This window comes from Camponotus floridanus, unplaced genomic scaffold (assembly GCF_003227725.1).
Source record: "Camponotus floridanus strain SB8 unplaced genomic scaffold, Cflo_v7.5 scaffold25, whole genome shotgun sequence".
NCBI lineage: Eukaryota > Metazoa > Arthropoda > Insecta > Hymenoptera > Formicidae > Camponotus > Camponotus floridanus.
This window is the reverse complement of record NW_020229381.1, coordinates 2,117,410-2,128,968: the sequence shown is the minus strand read 5'-3', so window position 1 is coordinate 2,128,968 and position 11,559 is coordinate 2,117,410. Positions and strand designations below refer to the sequence as shown.

General features: G+C 39.4%; 2 protein-coding genes across 2 annotated transcripts; both read right to left on the bottom strand.

Annotated features, from left to right (window-relative positions):
• Positions 1 to 4,042: 4,042 nt before the first annotated feature.
• Positions 4,043 to 5,379, bottom strand: LOC112638119. Its single transcript, XM_025409178.1, has 2 exons — positions 4,399 to 5,379; positions 4,043 to 4,264 (listed from the first exon to the last, which is right to left on the bottom strand). The coding sequence occupies exons 1-2, from the start codon at positions 5,377 to 5,379 to the stop codon at positions 4,043 to 4,045; spliced, it is 1,203 nt and encodes a 400-aa protein (XP_025264963.1).
• A 567-nt stretch (positions 5,380 to 5,946) lies between these two features.
• LOC112638118 lies at positions 5,947 to 8,544 on the bottom strand. Its single transcript, XM_025409177.1, has one exon. The coding sequence runs from the start codon at positions 8,542 to 8,544 to the stop codon at positions 5,947 to 5,949; it is 2,598 nt and encodes an 865-aa protein (XP_025264962.1).
• Between the last annotated feature and the right edge of the window lie 3,015 nt (positions 8,545 to 11,559).

Below are 11,559 nucleotides of genomic sequence, written 5' to 3'. Positions count from 1 at the left end.
CTTTGTTAAAATATTTTTTTTATAGAGAATGCGTAGAGAGGAAGTGGTTGACAGATTTAATGTTCATGCTTGGATCAGAGCAGCATGATGTAATATTGCTATGGTTCACTGTGTAGTAATAGCGACTTTAATTTATTAATTCGTATTTCAAAATTCTAGGTTGAATCTAAGATTGTCAAAGGGAAAGGATATGGGAATACAGACAATGTCAATCAATGACATGAATCAAAGCGGCTGGCTTATATTCAGTGAGTATAAATTATTTATAAGTATTTTCAGAGTTATAAGCCAGTGCATAAAGTCTATTATTTCGACAGATCCTCTAAGAGCCAGTCTTTCATTCGAGGTCAAGTATCGATGTGCAAGACGTCCCGTCACAGCGGCTCAGAATCCATAAAGAAATTCTTCAAGAGAATCCCTTTATGAAAGCGGCAGAGGAGTAGTATGCTACCCAATGCACATCAAGTGACTGACCAGAACGGCGCTACGCTCTAAGTATTGAATATTGAGGACCGGTTGAAATTAAAATAATATTCAACTTGAAAAAAAACTAAATGTCTGTATGAACGGTCAAGGTTCAAGGAAAAATAGTAAAGTAGTAAGTATATAGGTTGAGTTAACATGCGTAGTTGAAATATAGTTAGTTAATTAATTTATGATTTGTAATGGTACTTACCAGAGGATGGATTCTTCAACTCGTAATGACGATGTTCCTTCCCAGGATCGAAGGCACTCAGCAAGTCTCCTAGGGAGGTGTCAGGGTTGATGAGAGAATCGGCAGAAGACCCGGAGTATTATTTAATAATACTTTATTAATAGACTGGTTGGTTATACACTCTCGGTGTCGTGAGTCTCAACGTGACAAAGTTTTATTATAGCGGTACTGCTGGTAAGTCTTCTAGGTGTTTCTCCTTTCAGATTTTTCGATCAACTGCGCGGAGACTGAGGCTCTCGCTCCTAAGGTACTCTCGGATCCCTACTCCTTTCCAGGCGTTGGCGATGGTAGGAGAAGGCGGCGTAGGCGGCTCGACCGTTATTGCTGTCTCTCTTCCTCAAGCGCGTTGTGACGTAGTAGGCGCGCAGTACAGAGTGGGGAACGACGAAGCCGTCTATTATACATTGTGCATCGAATACATTGTTCTTTTATAAAGGTAAGTTTTATAATAATTTATTAGCAACCAGAATTTTTGTAATGCATTCATATATGTTTTTTGATTCAGTAAATTTTCCTCTATTGAATGAGACATGAATGGTTCTTGTACGATGTTCTATTTAGAAGTGAAGTTTTGTCATTAGCTAAATAACAATATAAAATTTAATTAATATTATTAATGATAAATTCTGGCATGTTAAATTATTATAATTACATTGTTAATGTTAGAAAATAATATTTGTATATATAAATGTGGTAGTATAAGATTTAGTAAATCGACAGTTGTTAACAATAATAATTTTCGTGAAGACAATATTTTATAATGAAATAATAATTAATATTGAACGCTCGGAATTATAATATTATTTTAATCTGTTGCAGCGGACGAAGAATACGGCGACCGGATGAAGGGGAGATAAGCTCTTAGTGCAGTTGCACTGAACGAAGGGGAGATAATGAAGTCACTTGGTAAAAACTTTCTTAATATGCTTTGTTTTAATAATTGCATGCAATATTCTTTCAATAGTCTTTTAAGTCCTTTGACTTCAAAATTTATTTCGCGTATGTATATATGTGTATGTACGTTCATACGTTTAAGAGCTTTAAAATATTTTATATTATTAATTAGCAATATTAATAAGTATTAAAGACTTAGTAATATTCTTATTGAGATTGAGAACAAATCATATGCATGCTATTATACTCTTGGGCTATTATTCTTAAGTCCTCTTGGTCTTAATACTTGGGCTCGAGACAATAGGGGAGATAACAAACATGAAGGGGAGATAAGTTGCGCTTCAACTTATTTGCGACGCTCTTATAAGCTTAAATAATTTATTCGCATATGACGTTGAATATTCACATATATATATGTATATATGCGTTTTTTTTTATAATATTTAAATCATTTCTTTTACTGTCAGTGAGTATATGAAATTATAATATTCTATTTTATTGTATCTTCATTTTTGCTCTATGTTCAAATTGTATCATTGTAATTTTTAAATTTGCATATGTATATGTGTTACAAAAGGTTATATATGTAACGCACAGTATGTTGGATTAATTTTATTTCACGCTTGAAAGACTTTTCACTTCGAAGTCTTCTTCATATAAGACTCGCATACCGAGGGGGAGATAAGTCGGCCGGCGCGAAAAACATTAGGGGAGATAAATCGCGCGTCCGCTCTGTCTTAACGCATTATAATTCTCGCATGCTATTTTATTCTCGTTATAAATTTTTAATGTACCATGAGCAGTTATATGCATATTGATTGTTTTTTCTACATAGGCTTTGTTAAATGGATTAAAATAATTTTAATACCTGAGAATAATTGTTCTTATATGCACATGTTCTCTCCTTTAATTTTTATTAATTAGTTGCATGTCTCTTATTAATTTATTACCATTCGTTGGCTGGTTTAATACTGTCTCTTCTAAAGTTATATTCTTATATTCATTCTCCTCATTTATAACTCTTATTCTCTAGGCCGTATACTAAGCTGGATGATGCAGCTACGCATGACGCTATGCACACCGGATGAAGGGGAGATAACGAATCATGCGAGGCTGACCTTGGTCGAGCATTATAAGGCTCTTATAATTTTTGCATGAGACAAAGAGTTAAGTATAAAATTTATTCATTTATTCTTATATTCATTTCTTATTGACTTTAATAATTTTGAAATATCATACAAGTCGTTTAGCATATAATTTCGTTATGAATTTATTAATATTAATTATTAGTTTTATTTAAGATCATTTATTATTCCTTATTAAATTTATTTTCAGACAATTAGACGACCACGACTGCGAGTATAAGTCTTGGCGTTACTATTATGTGGTGCCTTTTACTCTGCTATATTCTTTCGTAAGTATTTCCTTTCGAGACAGTTGCTAATTCGATCATGCATATTCTATATTAAAACTTGCGTAGGTACTTTTATGAAAATCATTTATTAATTTTATATTCGCGCTTTATATTCATTTTGTAAGATTGAATTATTAAGATTTATATTTCTAAAAGTCTCATGTATAGGTTCGTGCATATTCGCTTTAGTTTTTATATTTTATATTTGAGATTATCAATGTAATAATCATTCTTTAACTAGCTTAAATGATGCTTCTACAGAGTTATTAAAATTATAATTACCTTGTCAGTATATATAGATTGAATAATTCATTCTTTTCAGATGGAGCCTTGCATGTACGTTGGAAGGAGACTGTATATACGTCAGTCTATACTATAGTACTTCTATAGAAAGCGATGAATAATATATGAGTAAGCATAAGTATTTTCCTCTTATTTATTTGGCTCAACAAAATGATTTACTGTCATCGGGAGTTATTGTATAATTATTTTTAAATAAATAAATCAATATATTGGTATGCATCGATTTTTAATTCCATTATGTATTTCCTTCATAAATTTTGACAACAATGGTCAGGTTCATTTTGTTGTTCCTTTAGTTTGTGTATACATATAATCTACTTCTATTATGTGTCTGGCTATGCGGTTAGTTCTACTAGTATACGATTTTATTTGTTGAATATATATAATAACGAAAGAATTAATCATGGTTTAATATGTATATATTGAATAAAATATGAGTTGAATAATATTTGATTATTGAAATAAGGAAAGAAATAGAAAAGTAAAGAAAAAATTTATGCTTATAATATTTTTGTTGCGGGACGTAACAACGGAATATAAAATTAAGACTGATTACCGCAAGCGTTCTGCTTGTTACAATGAGCGAACAAAGAGTAAATTTATTGCACTATGCGCGAATAAATTGAAGATTTAATTAGACACTGAGAGTAATTTTACAGACTAAACTAAAACTTACGATAAAGAAAGACTTAGCCTAAATATAAAAACAAAAAAGCTTAAGAGTCTATTGGTAGTATTGCTATTTTAGACAGTGGTCTAACTAATGAACCCTTTGAAGTTTTAATGACGGCGGACCTTGCATTGCCGTTAGAGTCCTTGTGTATCTGCACCACACGTCCGAGCATCCAGTACAAAGGTGCCAGACCTTGCTGCTTTAAAAGCACTAGTTGATCTTCCTTTAATTGTGGGCCCTTGTTGGCCTTCCACTTATGACGCTCCTGTAGGGAATGCAGATATTCCATCTGCGCCAAAAATGCTGCCGGAGTTGCTCGACGCGTTGCCATCGCAGTAAGCGATTTTCGTTGACATCACATAAGTCGCTAGAAGGGAAACCGTTCAAGAGAGTGCCAACCAAAAAGTGCCCGGGGGTAAGGTAGGTTAGATCATTCGGATCCGAACTTAATTGTGTGAGGGGCCTCGAGTTTAGAATTGCTTCGATCTCGCATAAAACGGTTTGTACCTCCTCGAAGGTTAAATGTGCCCTCCCAATGATTCGATAAAGGTGATGTTTGGCTGACTTTACAGCCGCCTCCCATAGTCCGCCAAAGTGCGGAGCATTAGGTGGAATGAAGTTCCAGGTGGTCTTTTGATCGCGTAAAAAATTATTGATGTCGGTTTGTGCGCTATCGCGACCGAGTGACTCATAGAATTCGTGTAACTGTTTTTGAGCGCCTACGAAGTTCGTCCCATTGTCAGAATATATGACAGCGGGTTTGCCTCTGCGTGAAACGAAACGTTTGAGTGCCGCGATGAAAGCCTCTGAAGTTAGATCGCTCACAAGCTCAATATGAATTGCCTTCGTGGCAAAACAAACGAAGACTGCTACGTAAGCCTTGCTGATTCGAGCGTTACGTCGTTTACCTTCGCGTATTAATAACGGTCCGGCATAGTCAATTCCGCAATGATGAAATGGCCTGGAAACCGTTATTCGCCCGGCCGGCAATGCGCCCATTATCGCTTCTGAGATAGTCGGTTTGTTTTTAAAACACGTGACGCAATTTTGCAAGATTTTGCGAGTGACCGATCGCAGGGATAAGGGCCAAAAGCGTTGCCTTATGGCAGCCATGGTTGCTTGTAGGCCAGCATGAGCATTGCGCTCGTGCTCTCGTAGTATAATGAGTCTCGTTAAAATGTGATTTCGCGATAGCAAAATTGGGTGACGTGTATCAAAAGGTAGCTCGGCGTTTTTTAGCCTACCGCCCACGCGAATTAGACCGTTGGTATCGATAAAAGGGGACAACGATAGCAGATTGCTAGTTGTTCTGATAGCCTCACCCTTGCTTAAGGCTCGGTATTCCTCGGGGAAGTCCGTTTTCTGTGCCGTTTTGCACATCACATTTAAGGCAAAGGAAATTTCTTCGCAAGTTATGAAAGACGTGAATGGATCGGATCTTCTAGCCTTGGAAAATCTTAGGCAATATGCCAGGATACGACAAATTTTATTTAGATTAGAATGCTTCCTTAATAAACCCTCTACAACGGAGTTTTCAATAGCGACGCCTACCGTTGTTCGAATTGATTCGGGAATGTCGTTACTCAAAGTAGTAATTCACCGTTTGGCCAAAGGCTCCCGCGTGTCATCAAAAAGGCTGGGCCATTCCACCACATCGCAGAATCTTCAAGTTCGCGCGGATGTAGACCTCGAGACAAAATGTCTGCTGGATTGTTAGCCGATGAAACATGACGCCACGAATTAAGGTTTGTAAGACGCTGGATTTCGCCGACTCTATTAGCAACAAAAATTGCCCATTCCCGGGATGGTGAAGATATCCAGTTTATTGTAGAATCGGACCAGAGAAAGATTTTCATGTTAGTTATTGGAAATGAATCATTGATTTTATCAATTAGTTGCGCTAATAGAAGAGCAGCCGATAATTCCAATCGGGGCAACGAGAGTGTCTTAAGGAGCAAGGCGAGACTTTGAGGCGAGCAACTTGCACCCAAATTCTTCCGGGCCTATCTGTGTACGCATGTAGACGCATGCTCCGTATGCCCGTTGACTCGCGTCGCAAAAACCGTGTATCTGAGTTGATTGCGACTCTGAATTAAATTTTATACGCGGAATTTTTAATCGATTGAAATCTTCGAACTGAGACTTGAGTTTGTTCCAGCGCGTGCTGATATCTGGGGGGACCGATTCGTCCCAGTGTATGCTCAATTGCCACAGATCTTGCAACAGAAGTTTTGACAAGACTACGGCCGGACCTAGTAAACCCAGGGGGTCAAATAAACGCGAAACTTCGGATAGAATAACGCGCTTCGATAAATTCTTATGCTCCGCGTCAGGAATGTAAGAAAAGTGAAGCTCGTCCAAGGATTGATTCCAATGCATGCCTAAAATTCGCGAACTCGCTTCGTGATTGATTATGACCGTGTTATCAGTTTGATCATGTATATTTTTTAGTAATTCTGGAGAATTTGATGCCCATTTACTAAGTTCGAAGCATCCTAATCGCAACAAGTTAATGGTCTCGTCTCGCGCCTTGACTGCCTCGATTAGAGTATCGGCTCCCGAGAGCAAATCGTCAACATAAAGGTCGCGCTCTACGCATACGGAGTCCATTGGGTATTTATCGCGATTCGATTCAGCAAGATGCTTAAGACATCTTGTTGCTAGATATGACGCGGGGGTGGCCCCATATGTAACGGTGGCAAGCTCGAATGTTTGTACTTCTGAAGCCTGGTCCTCCCGCCACAAAATTCGTTGGTAGCACGCATGGGAAGGATCTATAAGAATTTGGCGATACATTTTAATAATATCGGCTACGAAAACATAGCGAAAGGTTCGGAAACGCAGTAAAATCGAAATTAAGTCTTGCTGGACTACCGGGCCCGTCATGAGAATGTCATTTAAAGAAACGCCGGTACTGCTTTTACTGGACGCGTCAAAAACTACGCGGATACCGGAAGATGGTGACGCGCTCTTGAATACGCAATGGTGAGGAAGATAGAAAGATTCGCTTAAGCCATCTACCGATTCGTGTATTTGTTTCATATGTCCAAGTGCGAGATATTCACGTAAAAAGTGTGCGTATTGAGCTTTAAGATCCGGATAACGTTTAAATCTTTTCTCGAGATTATAGAACCGTTTCAATGCAGAATCTTTTGAATTTCCGAGTTTGCCGTTCGCTTGATCCTTGAAAGGAAGTTTGACAATGTATCTACCCTGATCATTGCGTGTAAAATTGTCTAAGAAACTTTCTTCGCAACGAGATTCTTCGTCGGTGTAATGTCTTGGATTGCTAACAGTTTCTAGCTGCCAAAAACGAGTTAATTGCGCATGCAACTGCGAATTGCTTATTGTCGCGTGAAAGGCTCGAATGCATTGCGATTTGTGTGAAGAAGCAGTTAATCGTCCCGCCAGAATCCATCCAAATCTTGTTTTTTGCAAGATCGAATGGTTGGCTGAAGCCTTTATTTGACCGATACATAATATTGACCAGAACATTTCCGCGCCTATAAGGATATCCACGTCAGCTGATACGTTGAATTTAGGATCAGCTAATTTGATGTTTCTCGGAATTTCGAAATCCTTTTGCTTGAGTGTGTACGCGGGCATTTTGTCTGTTATTCTATCGGTAACTATACAATCTAATGTAGCGATAAATGAATCTACTCGCGATTTGATTTGCACCTGCGCTATTTGTGATGCTTTAGTAGATGCATCATTGATGCCGGTGATCGAAATATTTAACGACCGTGGCTGAATGCCGAGTTTATTTAAATAGCTCCGCGAAATGAAACTTGCTTGCGATCCGCAGTCTAGGAGTACGCGACAGGGTACGAGTGAGCTTGTTCTGTCGTATGCATGTATGAGTGCAGTAGAAAGAATTACCCCTTGATTGCTGCGTGCGTTTAAGCTATGCGTTGCTATAATATTAGATGATTTTGCCGCGTCAGGTGGTTCGCGATTTTCTTTATCACTGCTTGTGTGTTCGGTTGAGGGAGCTGCTGTGAGATGCAGCAAGGAATTGTGTTCTGATTTGCATATCTTGCAATCGCCGGAAGGGCATTTGTTCGAAGCATGACTTGTAGAACGCAAACAATTGACACAAACTTTCTTTTTACGAATTTCCGAAACGCGTTGCGGAATTGTAAGCGCCAAGAAATCCTTGCAGTAATATATCGAGTGTTCACCGTTACAATGACCGCACTTTGAAGTAGTTGCGGCGGCGCAGGCGATTTGACGACTCGTTTGAGAACGCGGGTTATTTTTTGTATTTGGCGTGACCTTACTGGTAGCTTCCAGCATTTGACATTGACGCGTAAGGAATTTTATAAATTGTTGTAGCGTAGGCAGATCGGGCGTGTCTAGAGATGATTGCCATTCTCGAGACGTACGTGCATCTAATTTATCGGTCAAAATGAATATGAGAAGGTCATCCCACTGAGACGTTGGACACCCTAACGCATTGAGAGCGTGAACGTGTCTCATTGCACCGTCCGCGATTTGACGCAGTTCGACGGAATTTTCTTTGCTCATGCACGGCAATTGCATGATCGCTCGAACGTGTGTTTGCGCTTGTTATCGTAGCGTTCTTTTAATAAATTCCAGGCCACTTCATAATTCAAAGCGGAAATTTCCAAGGAACTAATGACTTTACTCGCGTCTTCCTTCAAACAGCCTTTCAAATATTGAAGTTTTTGTACGGTAGTTATCGACTCGTTGGAATAATTGATTGAAACGCGTCAAAAAATGCAGACCATTCATCGTATTTGCCCGAAAAAGTCGGAAGATCTAATTTCGGAAGCCTGATATGCGCTGACCATCTCGGCAGATCAAGTTCACTCGAAGGAGATCTTGTTGTTGCACGCGACGGAATTGATTGCGGCGTTACGAGTTCTCGCATTCTCGCCGCTAAAGTGAAAAAGGCTTCCTCGAAATTGAGGCGATGATTTTCCTCCATCTCGTCTAGCAACTCGATTTCTGTTTGTACCGATTCATATTCGGACATGTTACTGTTTAATTTTGCTCGTCGCTCCTCGAGCTGCGCGGCTATGGTAGGCGTGACGGAAACAACCGAATCTAAAAACGTTTTTATACGCGTTCACGAGCCTTGTATTACTGCGTGCCGCTTCTTGAGAGAAGCGAGATTTTGCTCGTTTGCCATGACGCGAAACTAGATAAAAATATTCGTTCACGACAAGGGTGATTGGTTGGCTGCACTCTCGAACGATTGCCCTTACCTTGTTAACAATAAATAGCGCTCTGATGAAACGCTCGCTGGTCAATGGGCGCGAGTTTCCTGGAATGCAGTCGGGACGTCCGCCGGCGCCAATGGAATCCTGATGGTTCCGCAGTGGTTATAGCTGGACTGGATCCTGGCTGTAGCTTCCTCGAGGAAATGGCTCGCTCGTTCGTCCAAGATGGCCTTGTGTGTGACTGAGATGCCGGCAATGATATAATGCACGACAATTTTGAGGTTATGGCAGCGGTTACTAGCTTCCTCGTGCTCGTTTCTGAGGCTCGTCCGTAGTCGCTGAGTTCCTTGTTCCGTAGAAATCGCCAAGTATCCGGCTCGAAGGACCAATATGTTTTGTTGGGGCTGGCATGCCCTCCACGTATATGCCGACGGGAAGAGTGCTTCGTAGCCACGTGGTCGAGGAAGAAAGTTGCGTTCCTCTCGTTTAAAAATATGTATATTTCAGAACTCACAAATACGTACAGAAGCTTGCTCAGAATGCCTTTCTTATTACAAATTATTGCACAAGATATTGCGTGCTTATGTGTGACAAAGATATAACGTGGCTCAAGGGGCGAGAGCAGAGAGAAGACAAGACGGCTCACACGCCAAGGCCTCAGCTAGAGGCGCCCTCTCGTGAAGTATAGAAGCGCCGCTAGGCGAGACGAGAGGGGGAAAGCGAACGCTAGCGCGAATGCTCCCGCGGGATACTTAAGTGTACTAAACAAAAATAATGTATACAGTGTAAATAGGAGAGATTTTATTAATTTAATAACGTTATTATTCAAATCATGGCATTGATTTTATTGATTAATATACTATGCATTTGATTTGAATAATAATATTATTTAATAATTTAATAACATTTCTTTCAATTACATTGATGTTAATACAATATTATTTTTTTCCATGTGCGAATTCTATATTTTATTGATGTTTAAATTCATAAGAAAGTTTATATTTTCGTTTCTCTTTCTGATAAAGCGTAAAAATTTCTTTATTTTTCTTTTGTTTTATGTATAATTTCATGTAATCGTGTAATCGTCTTGCCTCAGGCCCTAATAATTGTCTATCACGAGCCTGAGCGAGACTACCGAAAGTCAAGGTATCGCGCTTTGTTTTCCTCCCACTCTTAAGGTGAGGCTCTCGAATTTTTTAAAAATCGGTTCGTTGGTTTTCGTTGTTCCGCGCACGAAGACAGATCAGTAATCGCTAGTTCTCAACGAGAGACTTTTCTCTTTCTAAAAGGTCGCGATCGAGGAGTGCAAAAACAAGAGACAATAAAAGTATGATTTGTCAAAAGTGGCTCTGCAATCAAGGAGTGCATTCTTTCCGGATTGTTATGCGAATTTAACTATGAATCCGTTAATGTGCGATATTTCGAGAACAAGTTATCCGCGCCACGCGATATCGGATCTTGACCATTTATTATCTGTCGAATTACAGTTCACGTCTGTGATTAACTCTGTCATAAAAACGAAACTAAATATTAAGAATTTATCTTAATAAAAGACGCATTAAATTCAAAGGGATTTAGACAAGAGTATTCGCCTCTTGCTTCCTTCCTATCATTCTCTCACTTTCTGGCTCGCTTTGTTGTTTTGACAGTTCACCTTTAGTCGTAGCAGTAACACAACGAATTATCTCTTTAAAATCTATTCCGTTAATCACCTCTCGCTCTCTCTGAGCGATCAGTGTTCTGAACAAAAAAAAAAAGTGAATTTTGGTCCTTCGAGCCGGATAAGGTGAATCTGTGCGGAACTTTCAACGGACTAATTCGTGATTAACATTCATTTATTCAGTCAAAACAATGAATGAAACGTTAGCGAAGCAGCAATCGTTGTTCCATTCGATTTCTCGATCGTTGGACAATTTCAGAAAAATCGGTAAAAACAATTACACGGGTGCTAAAATACGATCGCGAGTTTCCGCTCTGAAAGAACTGTGGGCGTAATGCATTCAAGTCTATGCCACGCTGCTGCAAAGTGTTTGGAAGTCAAAGCGAGAATCCCTCGACTATTTTAAACATGAGCTGTTCGACGAACACGAGGATCTCTACCACGATACTCTGGACTACGTGGCAGAGTATCTCGAGGAGATAGAAAAGCCCATGGGATCCATCCAGTCTACCAGTCAGGTGTTCAACCCGGGTCAAACTATGTCATCGTTCTCATTATCCATTTACCGCCTATTAAAATACCGCCGTTTTCCGGGAATTATGAAGAGTGGGAAAGTTTTCGGGATCGATTCACTTCGCTCATCATTCAAAATAAAGATTTGTCCGCGTTCGCTTGTATGCATTTTCTGTCATCCAGTTTGAGTGGTCGCGC

Coding starts and splice junctions, on each gene's coding strand:
- LOC112638119 (XM_025409178.1), bottom strand. CDS start 5,379: ATGTGCAAAACGGCACAGAAAACGGACTTCCCCGAGGAATACCGAGCC. Junction 4,265..4,398: donor TTACCCCCGGGCACTTTTTG/GTTGGCACTCTC, acceptor CATTCCCTACAG/GAGCGTCATAAGTGGAAGGC.
- LOC112638118 (XM_025409177.1), bottom strand. CDS start 8,544: ATGCAATTGCCGTGCATGAGCAAAGAAAATTCCGTCGAACTGCGTCAA.